Here is a 16,840-nt window from a genome sequence, read left to right on the forward strand (position 1 = left end):
TCGGTTCGTTTTGTTCTCTTACTTTATTATCATCTTATAATCATCTCATAATAATGACTTTTAGGACTCGTATTACTACCTCAGTCAATCTAAATGTATATATTTGTCGTTACCTGTCATAAATAGCCTTTTTCTATTTGCAATATGCATTTTCGTTGATTTTTCATATTTTACCCTATATATATATATATATAATAAATATATATATATATATATATAATATATATATATATATTCTTTGTTTTTGATCTACTTTACTTCTTGTTTTTCGTTTGCTACTTCTTTTCCTTCCTCTTCTTCTATTCCACCTCCCCTCCTTCTTCCTTGTCTTCTTCATCTACTACTACTACTACTACTACTACTACCTCTACTACTACTACTACTACTACTGCTACTACTAGTACTACTACCACCGCCACCACCACCACTACTACTACTACTACCACCACCACCACCACCACCACTACCACTACTACTACTACTACTACTACTACCACCACCACCACCACCACTACTACTACTACTACTACCACCACCACCACCACCAGCACCACTACCAATACTAATACTACTACTACTGCTACTACTTGTACTACTACTACCACCACCACCACCACCACTACTGCTACTACTACTACATCTACTACTACTACTACCTCTACTACTACTAGTACTACTACCACCGCCACCACCACTACCACTACTACTACTACTACCACCACCACCACCACCACCACTACTACTACTACTACTATACTACTACTACTACTACTACTACTACTACTACTACTAGTACTACTACTACTACCACCACCACCACCACCACCACCACTACTACTATTACTACTACTACCACCACCACCACCACCACCACTACCAATACTACTACTACTACTGCTACTACTTGTAATACTACTACCACCACCACCACCACCACCACTACTACTACTACTACTACTACTATTTCACATGCACACTCTACAACACGATCATCATCATCACTAACAAAACATCACCAACATCATCATCATCATCATCATCATCATCATCATCATCATCATCATCATCAATCATAACATATTCGTCATCACCAAAAACTTGTTAATCCCCATCATTTTCAGAATAATCGGCATTAACATCATCTACCCCATGATCAGCATCATAACATCTTCGTCATCAACCTGCCCCCATCTGCGCCTCACTTCTGCCCCCATCGTCCTATTCATCACTCCCTCCCTCCACACACAGCATTATCCCTTCCATCAGAATCAAGCTCATCATGATCTCAACCTGCTTCCGATCTCCGCCATCATCTAATTGTCTAGCCATATGGATGGAAGCACTCCGTCGGTTACGACGATGAGGGTTCCGGTTGATCCGATCAACGGAACAGCCTGCTCGTGAAATTAACGTGTAAGTGGCTGAGCACTCCACAGACACGTGTACCCTTAACGTAGTTCTCGGGGATATTCAGCGTGACACAGAGAGAGTGACAAGGCCGGCCCTTTGAAATACAGGTACAACAGAAACAGGAAGTAAGAGTGAGAGAAAGTTGTGGTGAAAGAGTACAGCAGGGATCACCACCATCACTTGCCGGAGCCTCGTGGAGCTTTAGGTGTTTTCGCTCAATAAACACTCACAACGCCCGGTCTGGGAATCGAAACCGCGATCCTGTGACCGCGAGTCCGCTGCCCTAACCACTGGGCCATTGCGCCTCCAATTGTCTAGCCATAATTATTGATCTGGCAGAAACGTTAGCGCGCCGGGCGAAATGCGTAGCCTTATTTCTTCTGCCGTTACGTTCTCAGTTCAAATTCCGCCGAGGTCGACTTTGCCTTTCATCCTCTCGGAGTCGATAAATAAAGTACCAGTTTCGCACTGGGGTCAATGTAATCGAATTAATCCCTTTGTCTGTCCTTGTTTGTCCCCTCTATGTTTAGCCCCTTGTGGGTAGTAAAGAAATATATATTGTCAGAAATCTGATTCTACAAATTTCCTTTTTAACTCAATTTTATATTCCAGGGATTTCAGAGGTAACTATATCACGGAAATACAAGTAGAAGCCTTCCGGAATTTGACCAACTTAACAAGTCTGTAAGTTGAATCAGTTTTCTTTCTCTTTCTCTTTCTCTTTTACTTGTTTCAGTCATTTTGACAGCGGCCATGCTGGAGCACCGCCTTTAGTCGAGCAAATCTACCCCGGGACTTATTCTTTGTAAGCCCAGTACTTATTCTATCGGTCTCTTTTCTCTTTTACTTGTTTCAGTCATTTGACTGCGGCCATGCTGGAGCACCGCCTTTAGTCGAGCAAATCGACCCCGGGACTTATTCTTTGTAAGCACAGTACTTATTCTATCGGTCTATTTTGCCGAACCGCTAAGTGACGGGGACGTAAACACACAATAGCATCGGTTGTCAAGCAATGCTAGGGGGACAAACACAGACACACAAACACACACACATACATATATATATACGACGGGCTTCTTTCAGTTTCCGTCTACCAAATCCACTCACAAGGCATTGGTCGGCCCGGCGCTATAGCAGAAGACACTTGCCCAAGATGTCACGCAGTGGGACTGAACCCGGAACCATGTGGTTGGTTAGCAAGCTACTTACCACGCAGCCATTATTCTTCTTATTGTTGTTATTAACATTTAAGTCACAATTGCGCACATTTACAACGCTTATGGTATTTCGTTGACGATATATTTCTAAATCTGTAATGTCTTCTCATATTTCATTTTAAGCTGCATCACCCGTCTTCCCAAATGTGTGATTCATTGTTTCTGAATGTGTGGAAGTGAGTGTGGGCCCCTTTCACAGTTTTGGGATATATCATAGCGTGATACTCAAGGGGAAACATTTAGGATATGCTTATGTTATATATATATATATATAATATATACCGGAGTGAACACATAAATGTGAAACAAGGTGGAAAAAAGAGTACTCAAGTACCAGTGGTAGAGTAATATACTTTATTTAAAGCAGCAGAAAATTCAACAAAATCTGTTACTCTGAGTTTCTCGTTGCCGTTCATCAGACAGTTTTTGCTAGAAAAAACTGTCTGATGAACGGCAACGAGAAACTCAGAGTAACAGATTTTGTTGAATTTTCTGCTGCTTTAAATAAAGTATATATATATATATATATATATATATATATATATATATATATATATATATATAGTTAACACAAAGAGAAAACACAACCACACGAGGACGTGGAACAAGTATAGTATTATTGGACGCTCAAGAAAGGAAAGAAAGAAGGAGGATTTAACGTTTCGAGCGGAGCTCTTCATCAGAAACATAGAAAAAGGAAAGATCCAAAGAAGGGAAGACGGAGGAAAAAATCGCGAACGATACACACGCGGTCACATATTGAATGGTCACATACTGAATATATATATATATATATATATATTTAACAATTAAGGATAAAATCTTAATAAGAAATCTTAACAAGAAATTATCAGGTAGTTAGCGTGAAAAACCTCATAAGAGAAAAAATCTGAAATTTTTTTCAATTGAAAATATTTACTTATCTTATATAGAGGGCATTATTACACATAAGTGCCACACGCTAGAAGGGACTTTCAAAGTCATTACTACCAAAATTAACGAATCGTATCGAAATACAGCTCTCGAAGCAAGACATTTAGAAACAGAATTTAGTTCCAGATCACCTGTGATTTCGCAATTAACGTATTATCTACGTCTTTTGTTCATCAGTGAAACGAATTCAAAACATATCAAGAATGAACAAAACCAACATACCTAGCGGAACCGAACAGACAATCGTCGAGTCCATCGTAGCACATGGAAGTGTTTATTCATCATATATTTATGTAAATGGTTGGCTTTTTCGAACTGCATTTCGGCAAGAAACGTGTTTCATCGGAACAAATTTAACAATTAAGGATAAAATCTTAATAAGAAATCTTAACAAGAAATTATCAGGTAGTTAGCGTGAAAAAACTCATAAGAGAACAAATCTGAAAATTTTTTCACTTGAAAATATTTATTTATATTATATAGAGGGCATTATTAAAAATTACACATCTTCTTCTTCTTCTTCTTCTTCTTCTTCTTCTTCTTCTTCTTCTTCTTCTTCTTCTCTTTCTTCTCTTCTTCTTCTTCTTCTTCTTTTCTTCTTCTTCTTCTTCTTCTTCTTCTCTTCTTCTTCTTCTTTTCTTCTTCTTATTCTTCTTCTATTCTTCTTCTTCTTCTTCTTCTTATTCTTCTCTTCTTCTTCTTCTTCTTCTTTTCTTCTCTTCTTCTTCTTCTTCTTTTCTTCTTCTTCTTCTTCTTCTTCTTCTTCTTCTTTTCTTCTTCTTCTCTTCTTCTTCTTCTTTTCTTCTCTTCTTCTTCTTCTTCTTCTTCTTCTTCTTCTTCTCCTTCTTCTTTTCCTCGTCTTCTTTACGTTTTGTTTTGCTGTGCCTTTCATTTTCTGCTCATGAAATATATATATATATATATATTATATATAATAATATATATATATATTTATGTATATTGTTACGAAACGGACGGGATCGCCCGCCGTCGTCGCTCGCCCCGAACGGCTCACAAGTTCCGCCACGGAACCCAAAGAGGAGGAGAGAGGAGAGATACAGATACAACCCGAAGAGAGGCAAGGCAACAGAGACACTGGCTTATATTCAACAACTACTAGTTTATATGACAATCAATTGCTACACATCAAATACATTTAAGGCAGACATTTAAAGGAAGACATGCACGTGACTACTCAATACATCATGCTACAGATCAACGCATAATACAACAGCATTTCAAGAGTACACGTCCGAAGACAACAGTTCTTTAAAGTCTCGTTCTGAACATCACAGATAAAGTCACATCAACAAGTCCTTTACTCAATTCTGAACATAAATACCACAACTCGATAATCGACATATCGACAGAGTCCTTGACTGTTCTCTTCACTGTTCAATACACCGTGACACATATCAATGCACAACACATACCTCAATTCCTAATTGAATCTGCCAGTGTCCCATTCCTCTCAATCCTGCCAAATCCTTCTGTACATATCCCTTCTGCATATTCCAATCGCTTGCTCCTCAAATCCCAAGATCCCTGCTGATCTGTCCAAGATCCGTCTGTGTTCTTCCACGACCGCTCAACCGACCGCAAGATCCGTCTGTGTTCTTCGACGACCAACTACCAACTGCCAGACCTCACTTCGTCTCTGTCCTTCTTCCACTCCCTCATCTCCCTCTGTCTATATCGCTCCTACCCTTTCTAACTGCTCTCTGATTCCTTACTCTATCTATATCGCCTCAATCCTTTAGCCTCTCTATCTGTCCCTTACTGCTTATCCTTTCTATTTGCCCTCTGCTCTTACTCTATCGCTATCGCCTGCCAGACTCTTAGCCTCTCCATCCGTCCCTTACTGCTTATACTCTATCTCTATTTGCTCTCAGCCCTTAATCTGTCCCTTTTCTTTCACTTCTCACTGACCCTCTTATCAACCACACGAGGTCACAGGTCATTCCAAAACCCATTAGTCCTCCATTAGACAAAAGACTGTCACATTTCGCCCAGACATGCCGGAACCATAATTCCAATGTGGGTCACCAAGACTGCACTAGCTAAACTCATAACAATATGTATATGTGTGTGTATATATATATATATATATATATATATATATATATATATATATATATATATATATATATATATATATATATGTTGCGTTGTTCTTGAACAAAGCACCTGATTTCACGTTGCTCTGCGACGGTAACATCCCAATCATCATCATAATCATCATCGTAATCATCACCGTGATCTATTTTCCCTGTTTTCCTTCAGCTAATCATATCACCATAATATAAATATCCTATCGCACATGTGTCTTTGATACAAGTTCTTCTGAACCAAATTTTATTTTACAGAGATTTGGAAAGCAATAGAGTGAACGAAATCAAGGCTGAAACCTTCCAGAATCTTCCTAGTTTGAAAACACTGTGAGTTGAAACATTCTTGTTTATAGTATTTCATTCACAAGGAGTGGCTGTGTGGTAAGTAGCTTGCTAACCAACCACATGGTTCCGGGTTCAGTCGATTATGTCGACCCCAGTGCGTAACTGGTACTTAATTTAACGACCTCGAAAGGATGAAAGGTAAAGTGGACCTCGGCGGAATTTGAACTCAGAACGTAACGGCAAACGAAATACACATTTCTTTTCTACCCACAAGGGGTTAAACACAGGGGGGACAAACAAGGACAGACACATTGATTAATTCGATTACATCGACCCCAGTGCGTAACTGGTACTTAATTTATCGACCTCGAAAGGATGAAAGGTAAAGTCGACATCGGCGGAATTTGAACTCAGAACGTAACGGCAAACGAAATACCCATTTCTTTACTACCCACAAGGGTCCAAACAAGGACAGACACATAGATTAAATCGATTACATCGACCTCAGTGCGTAACTGGTACTTAATTTATCGACCTCGAAAGGATGAAAGGTAAAGTCGACCTCGGCGGAATTTGAATTCAGAACGTAACTGCAGACGAAATACCGTTAAACATTTCGCCCGGTGTGCTAACGTTTCTGCCAGCCTTCCAGCAAGTATTTATTTCGCCATAATATTTTGTTATACAACTCTTTTACGATTTCTCCTAAAAACTATCTTTTTTATATTACAGATATTTGCAATACAATACCATCGTAAAAATTGCAGTCAGAGCCTTCGATGAGTTGCCCAGTTTGAGAACACTGTAAGTGAGAGAGGTCTTGTTGATAATCTTTATATATAAAATTAAAGTTGTGTGAGAGTCTGTCTACTCCGATGTAGATTCCTAACTACTCCCACATTTTGTGGTGCAGTTTAACCAAAACCGGGTATCTTATAGTCGTTATTCATATCGAGCCCTTCTGGGTATTAGCGCGCGTCTACGATGAGTCAACGATTTTTAAAAAAAAATTACCATTACTTTTTTCCATTTTAATGAATTTTTATCGCTATTATATAAGGGAAGTAACTCTCTAAAAATGTCTACGAGTCAACGATTTAAAAAAAAATTACCATTATTTCTTTCCACTTTAATGAAATTTTATCGCTATTATATAAGGGAAGTAACTCTCTAAAAATGTCTACGATGAGTCACCGATTTTTAAAAAAGTTTACCATGATTTTTTTCCATTTTAATGAATTTTTTTCGCTATTACATAAGGGAAGTAACTCTCTAAAAATCTCTACGATGAGTCAACGATTTAAAAAAAAATTACCATTATTTTTTTCCATTTTAATGAATTTTTTTCGCTATTATATAAGGGAAGTAACTCTCTAAAAATGTCTACGTTGAGTGAACGATTTAAAAAAAAATTACCATCATTTTTTTCCATTTTAATGAATTTTTTTCGCTATTATATAAGGGAAGTAACTCTCTAAAAATGTCTACGATGAGTCAACGATTTAAAAGAAAATTACCATCATTTTTTTCCATTTTTAATGCATTTTTTGCTATTTTTTGGCTATAACTCTCTAAAAATACTTATATAGTTATTTCCCTTAGAAACCCGAGCAACGCCGGGCGATACTGCTAGTATTCCATAAATAACATTACTAAATATTCAAAATCTTCCCATTCAGTTTTGCACCTCGTCCTTCGGCCTCCCTACATTCTCACTCTATGTCGATAGAAAGGTGTGATATTTTGTGAATATTCTTTTATTCTTTTACTTGTTTCTGTCATTTGACTGCGGCCATGCTGGAGCACCGCCTTCTTCATCTTCTGCTTTACATTCTTCTACTTTTGCTTCTTCTTCTTCTTCCACGCATTTTTCTTCCTTTTTTCTTCCTCCTCTTCATCCAACTTCTTCTTCTTCTTCTCATTCTCCTCCTCCTCCTGCTTCTTCTTTTTCTTCTTCTACTTCTTCTTCTTCTTCTTCTCCATCTTCTTCTCATTCTCCTCCTCCTCCTCTTGCTACTTTCCCTTCTTTTTCCCTCTGCCTTTCACTTTCTTTTCTTAATGACTTCTTCGTATTTTCTTCTTTCTCTATCAATCGCTAAATTCCTTATTCGTCTGAAACCATCGCCATGTAAATCACCACCATATCAGCCGAGATAATCATCAACGTCTTCGTCCATTTCCTCATCACCGTCATCATTCTCATTTCCTCTGTCATCGTTCTCAATCATAAACATTATTGCCATCGTCATCTTCATCATCAACATCATTCATCACCACAAAATACCTATTTCTTTACTACCCACGAGGGGCTAAACACAGAGGGAACAAACCAGGACAGACGAATGGATTAAGTCAATTACATCGACCCCAGTGCGTAACTAGTGCTTAATTTATCGACCCCGAAAGAATGAAAGGCAAAGTTGACCTCGGCGGAATTTGAACTCAGAACGTAACGGCAGAAGAAATACTGCGAAGCATTTCGTCCGTCGTGCTAACGTGTCGCCAGCAGCACAATCTTCAACACTATCATCCTGATCACCAACAATAACAGCCACACCAACATCATCATGAATGGAAGCACTCCGTCGGTTACGACGATGAGGGTTCCGGTTGATCCGATCAACGGAACAGCCTGCTCGTGAAATTAACGTGTAAGTGGCTGAGCACTCCACAGACACGTGTACCCTTAACGTAGTTCTCGGGGATATTCAGCGTGACACAGAGAGTGACAAGGCCGGCCCTTTGAAATACAGGTACAACAGAAACAGAAAGAAAGAGTGAGAGAAAGCTGTGGTGAAAGAGTACAGCAGGGATCACCACCATCCCCTGCTGGAGCCTCGTGGAGCTTTAAGTGTTTTCGCTCAATAAACACTCACAACGCCCGGGCTGGGAATCGAAACCGCGATCCTGTGACCGCGAGTCCGCTGCCCTAACCACTGGGTCCTTGCGCCTATCATAATCAATATAATATTCAGCATCACCATAGACATGCTAATCCCCATCATTATCAGATTAATCAATATTAGCAAGATAGTCCCCATCATCTGCATCATAGCATCATCATCCTCAACGCTACCACCACATATTCTCCTCATCTGCCTCATCATCAAATTCATCACTACCACCACCAGAACATCCATTACCAACTCTACTACATGGCCTATTGGTTAGAGCAGCGGACTCGCGGTCGAGGGATCGTGGGTTCGAATCTCAGACCGGGCGAAACACCTAAGTTCCATGCGACTCCGGCAGAAAGTAATGGCGAACTTCTGCTGACTTTTTTGCCAAAACTTTCTCTCACTCTTTCCTCCTGCATCTAGCAGCTCACCTGCGACGGACCGGCGTCCCGCCCAGATGGGGAACCTATACGCCAAGGAAACCGGGAAACCGGCCCTTATGAGCAAAGCGTGGCTCGAGAAGGAACAAACATTATCCACCTCCTTCTTCTCCTCTTCCCCTCCTCCTCTTCCTCCTCCTTCTCCTCCTCATCATCATCGTTGTCATCAACATCATCATTATCGCCATCATCTTCATTGAATTATTCATCACCGCGATCTACTTTCCATCCCTTCCAGCATCTAATTTTTTTTTTAGCCAAAATTCTGTCATAAATATATTCTATACAATTCCTTCTTTACTCCATTTTTCTGTTGCAGATTTTTAAGTGGGAATAAAATCACGGAAATCAATGCGGACACATTCCGAAATCTGTTCAGTTTAGCCTATATGTAAGTTGAATCAGTCTTTTTTTACAGTATTTCCTTGACGATATTTCTAAATCCGTGGAGGCGCAATGGCCCAGTGGTTTGGGCAGCGGACTCGCGGTCGTAGGATCGCGGTTTCGATTCCCAGACCGGGCGTTGTGAGTGTTTATTGAGCGAAAACACTTAAAGCTCCACGAGACTCCAGCAGGAGATGGTGGTGATCACTGCTGTACTTTTTCACCACAAATTTCTCTCACTCTTACTTCCTGTTTCTGCTGTACCTGTATTTCAAAGGGCCGGCCTTGTCACTCTCTCTGTCACGCTGAATATCCCCGAGAACTACGTTAAGGGTGCACGTGTCTGTGGAGTGCTCAGCCACTTACACGTTAATTTCACGAGCAGGCTGTTCCGTTGATCGGATCAACCGGAACCCTCGTCGTCGTAACCGACGGAGTGCTTCCCTCCATCCATTTCTAAATCTGCAATCCATTTCCATCCTTCATTTTCAGCTCTCGCACTCGTCTTTCCAACGATAAGTTTTATTGCTTGTGAATCTGTGTGTATGAGTGAGGGCCCATTTCTTAACCCCTTACCCGGCAGAAACGAATATATGCGTTTTGACACAAATCGTTTTTTTCTATCTCTGGCGAGTTAACTCGTCAAAAGATAGACTCGCCAAAATCGACAGCAAACGAGTTCCTTCGTCTATTATAAACTCTTTTTTGACATATACGAGTATATTCGCTCACTTTATACGTCTGGCAGTGACGATTTCTGCCACCTTTCGCTTGAGTAAGGCATTGAAGACCGAGTACGATTTAGTCACCTGGAGACAGTCGAAGGGTTGGAAGGCACATTTTATGAATAGAAGTATTCACTTTGTTTTTACGTTGTTTTTTTACGTTGTTTTTTTTATACCTTTATATTATAACCCCACCATGTCGAGCTCTGATGATGATAGCGATTATGAAGCTTCTCTTGGAGGGTTGGATACATCTGATGAGAGTGAAAGTTCGTCAGAAGAGTTTTGAAGTAATAAAATCAACAGAAGTAAACAATCATGTTTTGATCATTCATTCTAAATTTGGAAAATAAGATAACCAAATAAAATAACATGATTTTTTGTAAAAATAATATGATTTATGAAAAAAACGGGTTAACTCGTTTCTGCCCAAAGCGGTAATTTAAAATCAATATTATTGAATTAAAATTCATAATAAATAAGGTTTGAAATATACCTCGAAATCACCATTCAAAACAGTGAAATAAAACAATTAAAAAATATGTCTGAAAAAATACATTTATTTTCAAAATAATTGTTGGGTAAGGGGTTAAATACAGGATTTATGAGGGCTTGATACTTCATGGAAGTGTATGTTTCTGTATATACTCTTACTCTTTTACTGGTTTTAGTCATTTGACTGCAGCCATGCTGGAGCACCGCCTTTAATCGAGCAACTCGACCCCGGGACTTATTCTTTTATAAGCCCAGTACTTATTATATCGGTCTCTTTTGCCGAACCGCTAAGTAACGGGGACATAAACACACCAGCATCGGTTGTCAAGCAATGCTAGGGGGACAAACACAGACACACAAACACACACACACATATATATATATACATATATACGACGGGATTCTTTCAGTTTCCGTCTACCAAATCCACTCACAAGGCTTTGGTCGGCCCGAGGCTATAGCAGAAGACACTTGCCCAAGGTGCCACGCAGTGGGACTGAACCCGGAACCATGTGGTTAGTAAACAAGTTACTTACCACACAGCCACTCCTGCGCCTATATGTGTAAAATATATAGAGAGTAGCAAACAATTTAGAGAAAACAAATTATTTAAAGTAGATAGAGAGAGATTTTACAGGGAACTCGTTAAACAACAAATAAATGTTGAGCAATCGCCCAAGAAAGAGGATATGGAAAATTTCTGGAGTACGATATGGGAAACAGAACAACAACATAATGAAGATGTAGAATAGATTAAGGGACAAGAGACACTCCTGAAAAATAAAGAAGTACAGGAATGGGAAGATATTCAAAAGGAGGGAGTCACCGGGAATAGTCGACCTCGGCGGAACTTGAACTCAGAACGTAACGGCAAACGAAATATCTATTTCTTTACTACCCAAAAGGAGCTAAACACGGGGGGGGGACAAACAAGGACAGACACACGGATTAAGTCGATTACATCGACCCCAGTGCGTAACTGGTACTTAATTTATCGACCTCGAAAGGATGAAAGGTAAAGTGGACCTCGACGGAATTTGAACTCATAACGTAACGGCAGACGAAATACCTATTTCTTTACTACCCACAAGGTCTAAACACGGGGGGGGGACAAACAAGGACAGACACACGGATTAAGTCGATTACATCGACCCCAGTGCGTAACTGGTACTTAATTTATCGACCTCGAAAGGATGAAAGGCAAAGTGGACCTCGACGGAATTTGAACTCAGAACGTAACTGCAGACGAAATACCACTAAACATTTCGCCCGGTGTGCTAACGTTTCTGCCAGTCTTCCAGCAAATATTTGTTTCGCCATAATATTTTGTTATACAACTTCTGGATCAAACAGCCAGTTGATACACATGGAGATATGTCATCAGCATACAACGAAGTCATGAAAAACCCAGAAAATAGCCCAGATCAGGCGTAGGAGCGGCTGTGTGGTAAGTAGCTTGCTTACCAACCACATGATTCCGGGTTCAGTCCCACTGCGTGGCACCTTGGGCAAGTGTCTTCTACTATAGCCTCGGACCGACCAATGCCATGTGAGTGGATTTGTTAGGCGGAAACTGAAAGAAGCCCGTCGTATATATGTATATATATATGTGTGTGTGTGTGTGTGTTTGTGGGTTTGTGTTTGTCCCCCCCAACATCGCTTGACAACCGATGCTGGTGTGTTTACGTCCCCGTAACTTAGCGGTTCGGCAAAAGAGACCGATAGAATAAGTACTAGGCTTACAAAGAATAAGTCCTGTGGTCGATTTGCTCGACTAAAAAGGTGGTGCTCCAACATGGCCACAGTCAAATGACTGAAACAAGTAAAAGAGAGTAAAGAGGGATCTGTTCAAAATCTGTGAATGTCTGTGAATGTGAGTAAGGGACCATTCCTTAGATTTGGAATATGGGTGTGTGACAATTAAGGGGGGAAATTAGTGCAAACAGGGCTTGTAGTGCTTTTGGTAGGCTTGTTAGGGGTCTGGGGAAACAACATATATCTTCACAAATTAAAGTTAAGGTATATAACACATGCGTCCTCCAATCTTTGCTATATAGAAGTGAGGCATGGGTTGTTTACCGTAGGGAGGTAAAGCAATTGGAGCGATTTCATCTGAGAAAAATTTGGGGGATAAACTGGAAAATGGCCATTAGTATACTTCTACGCCCACTTGAGAGGAGTGGCAGTAGAGGTATAGAGTTAATGATTTTGCAAAGACGTTTGAGGTGGAGGGAACATTTGGTAAGGATGAGTGATGAGCGACTGCCCAAGCAGCTATTGTATGGTGAGATGGAAGATGGAAGGAGAGCAGCGCATAAGCCTAAACTAAGGTTTAAGGATTGCCTTAAAAATGCTCTGATACAGACAGGAATTGCAGCTGGTAATTGGGCGAGAGAAGCACAAGACCGTGATGGATGGAGGAAGATGGTGCATGATGGTTGTTCAAAGTTTGAGAGAGGGAGAGAGAGTGTGAAGTATGAGAGAATTAGGGGGGAGATTAGAAGGGCGGAACCAGGGGAAAGTGAGAGTGTTCTCCACATTTTTCTTCATTTTGTTTTTCTTCGTATTTTTTTAATATATTCTTCTTCTTCCTCATCCTTCTTCTTCTTCTTCTTCTTCTTCTTCTTCTTCTTCTTCTTCTTCTTCTTCTTCCCCTCTTCTTCTTCTTCTTCTTCTTCTCCTGCTTCTTCCTCCTCCTCCTCCTTCCCCTCCTCTTCTCCTTCTTCTTCTTCTTCTTCTTCTCCTCCTCCTTCTTCTTCTTCTTCTTCCTCTTCTTCTTCTTCTTCTTCTTCTTCCTCTTCTTCTTCTTCTTCCTCTTCTTCTTCTTCTTCTTCTTCTTCTTCTCCTTCTCCTTCTTCTTCTTCTTCTTCTTCTTCTTCTTCTTCTTCTTCCTCTTCTTCTTCTTCTTCTACATCTCCACCATCATCAGCATCATAACATCATCATCATCAACACTTACCACCATGTATTCTTCTCCTCCGCCTCATCAGCATATTCATCACTACCACCTCTACAGCGTCCACTACCCACCACCCCCTTCTTTCTCATCATTATCCTCATAGCCACCATCATCTTCATGGGCTTAATCATCATCCTGATCTACTTTCTATCCCTCCTATCATCTAATATTTTAGCAAAACGTCTGTCACAAATATGTTCTATACAATTCCTCCTTAATTCAATTTTATGTTCCAGATACACGGGTCATAATAATATCAGGGAAGTCAAGGCCGACACTTTCCAAAATCTGTCCAGTTTAACATATATGTAAGTAGAATCAGTCTTCTTTTACAGTATTTCATTGACGATATATTTCTAAATGTGTAATACGTTCCCATCTTTCATTTTAATCTCCGTCGCCTGTCTTTCTAAAGATCTGTTTTATTGATTCTGAATCTGTGTGTGTGAGTGTGTGCCCATTTTTAGATATCTATTTCTTTATTTAAAAGACTCCGCCGGTTACGACGACGAGGGTCCCAGCTGATACGATCAACGGAACAGCTTGCTCGTGAAATTAACGTGCAAATGGCTGAGCATTCCACAGACACGTGTACCCTTAACGTAGTTCTCGGGGAAAATCAGCGGACACACAGAGAGTGACAAGGCTGGCCCTTTGAAATACAAGTACAACTCTTTGCCAGCTGAGTGGACTGGAGCAACGTGAAATAAAGTGTCTTGCTCAGGGACACAACGCGTCGCTGGGAATCGAACTCACAACCTTACGATCATGAGCCGAATGCCCTAACACTAAAGCCACGCGCCCTCACATTTCTTTATTACCCACAAGGGGCTAAACATAGAGGGTACAAACATAGGTATTAAGTCGGTTACATCGACCCTAATGCGTAACTGGTGCTTAATTTATCGACCCCGAAAGGATGAAAGGCAAAGTCGACCTCGGCGGAATTTGAACTCAGAACGTAACGGCAGACGAAATACCGCAAAGCATTTCGCCCGGCGTGCTAACGCTTCTGCCAGCTCGCCGCCTTTTTAGATATCATCATCCTTGTTCGACTGTGGTCGAGACAATGGAATTTACTATATTACGCCAGACTTCAAGGTCCATCATAGCATTACGGAGGTCCTGTTGCTGTATGCCTGTATCCCTGGAGATTACATCAGGGTAGGAGAGTGTGCGCCTTCTGGTATCGCGAGCAGATGGCTTCCAGAGGAGAAGAGTAGAAATTACGGCGTTTTCAGCTCTACAACAATGTCCAGCAAACTGGACTCTTCTACCTTTCACAATAGATGATACAGGTGGTAGTTTCCCATATATTTTGACTTTGGTTGGATGACGCTTGCACGAGAGCCAGATAGTTCATGGGAACCATTTACTGCATGCATATATGTATATCTCTGTGTATGTGTACAATCTATCTCCGTCCAATATGTAAACCTATCTCTGTCCAAAGTTTATTCATGTCGGTGAATGAGTGAGGGCACATTCCTTATATTTAGCCAAACTTTTGTCACAAATATATTCTATAAAATTCCTTCTTAACTCAATTCTATGTTCCAGATCTTTGAGTTCAAATTATATTCAGGAAATCAAGGCCGACACCTTCCGAAAAGTGACCACCTTAACATATATGTAAGTTGAATCATTCTTCTTTTATAGTATTTCATAACCGATATATTTCTACCACCAGGCATTTGCCATATTCTGAAAGCCTTACTTCCCTGGTCATGGATACATTGAAACTCCGACGTCTAGCAGCTGACTTGGCAGACACCCATAAAATTATTAATCATCTTACAAACAATAACTCTGAGCACCCACCAAGAGAATACCCTCCGTCAGACATTTGCCATATTCTGAACGCCTTACTTCCCAGGGCATGGTTACATTGAAACTCCGACGTCTGACAGCTGATTTGGCAGACACCCATAGAATTATTAACCATCTTACAAATAATAACTCTGAGCACCTTTTCAAACTCCACCTGTCTAACACCCGTGGACATGTTTATAAAGTCAGAAAACAGCACAGCTCCCATGACTTTCGGAAACATTTTTTCATGCTAAGAGTTGCAGAAGCATGGAACAAACTGCCGGAGCACTGCATCCTTCAAAACTTCCATGCTTCCTCAGATTCGCCAACACTACACCCGATTTTCTCCTCCTCCATACACACGCAAGCATGTATCTGACTCATGCACTGTTCACTTTCCAGACATTTGTACATTACTGCATATGCTTTATACGCACTTTTGACGACTTGTGGTGCGCCTGAGCACTGTATACAATAATTTCATTACATATTATATAAATCTGTAATATCTTCTTGTCGTCATTTTAAGCTCCCTCACCCATCATTGTGAATCTGTGTGTGTTAGTGTGTGTCCATTTCCTGAATATGGCATGTAAGAGATCGTGATACTTCAGGGGAACCATTTAGTGCATACAAGCGGATGCCTCTGTCTATGTGTAAAAATCTGTCTCTGATCAAAGCCTGCGAAAACATGTAAATGCCAGAGAGTGTCCATTCCTTACATCTGTAATATACGAGTGTGTGACAATGAAGGAGAAATATATATATATATATATATATACATCAGTGGTGCCCCAGCATGGCCGCGGCCTCCGGGCTAAAACATTTTAAGGATTTAAGGATTTATATCATCATGGTCGCCATCATCTCCATGGAATTAATCATCATTGCGATCTACTTTCCATCTTTTCCATCATCAAATTGTTTAGCAAGGCGCAGGAGTGGCTGTGTGGTAAGTACCTGGCTTACCAACCACATGGTTCCGGGTTCAGTCCCACTGCGTGGCACCTTGGGCAAGTGTCTTCTGCTATAGCCCCGGGCCGACCAATGCCTTGTGAGTGGATTTAGTAGATGGAAACTGAAAGAAGTCTGTCGTATATATGTATATATATATATATATATATATATATATATATATATATATATATATATATATATATAAATATGTGTGT

The 16,840-nt window shown here is 40.4% G+C and overlaps 2 protein-coding genes across 8 annotated transcripts in view; both read left to right on the forward strand.

Annotated features, from left to right (window-relative positions):
* The window catches only part of LOC115225268 (adhesion G-protein coupled receptor G6-like), a 1,160,637-nt gene that overhangs the window by 1,088,569 nt on the left and 55,228 nt on the right, over positions 1-16,840 (forward strand). The window lies entirely within an intron of this gene.
* The window catches only part of LOC115225305 (slit homolog 1 protein), a 514,782-nt gene that overhangs the window by 455,983 nt on the left and 41,959 nt on the right, over positions 1-16,840 (forward strand). For 4 of the 7 annotated variants that reach the window (XM_036513966.1, XM_029796249.2, XM_036513963.1 and 1 more), the window contains exons 3-8: positions 2,023-2,094; positions 5,927-5,998; positions 6,689-6,760; positions 9,613-9,684; positions 14,093-14,164; positions 15,417-15,488. In XM_036513966.1, coding sequence (XP_036369859.1) covers positions 2,023-2,094; positions 5,927-5,998; positions 6,689-6,760; positions 9,613-9,684; positions 14,093-14,164; positions 15,417-15,488 — 432 coding nt within the window. The remainder of the gene's footprint in view (positions 1-2,022; positions 2,095-5,926; positions 5,999-6,688; positions 6,761-9,612; positions 9,685-14,092; positions 14,165-15,416; positions 15,489-16,840) is intronic. The other 3 variants (XM_036513964.1, XM_036513961.1, XM_036513965.1) reach the window with 2 other exon arrangements.

This window comes from Octopus sinensis, linkage group LG27, assembly GCF_006345805.1.
Source record: "Octopus sinensis linkage group LG27, ASM634580v1, whole genome shotgun sequence".
NCBI classification, from domain to species: domain Eukaryota; kingdom Metazoa; phylum Mollusca; class Cephalopoda; order Octopoda; family Octopodidae; genus Octopus; species Octopus sinensis.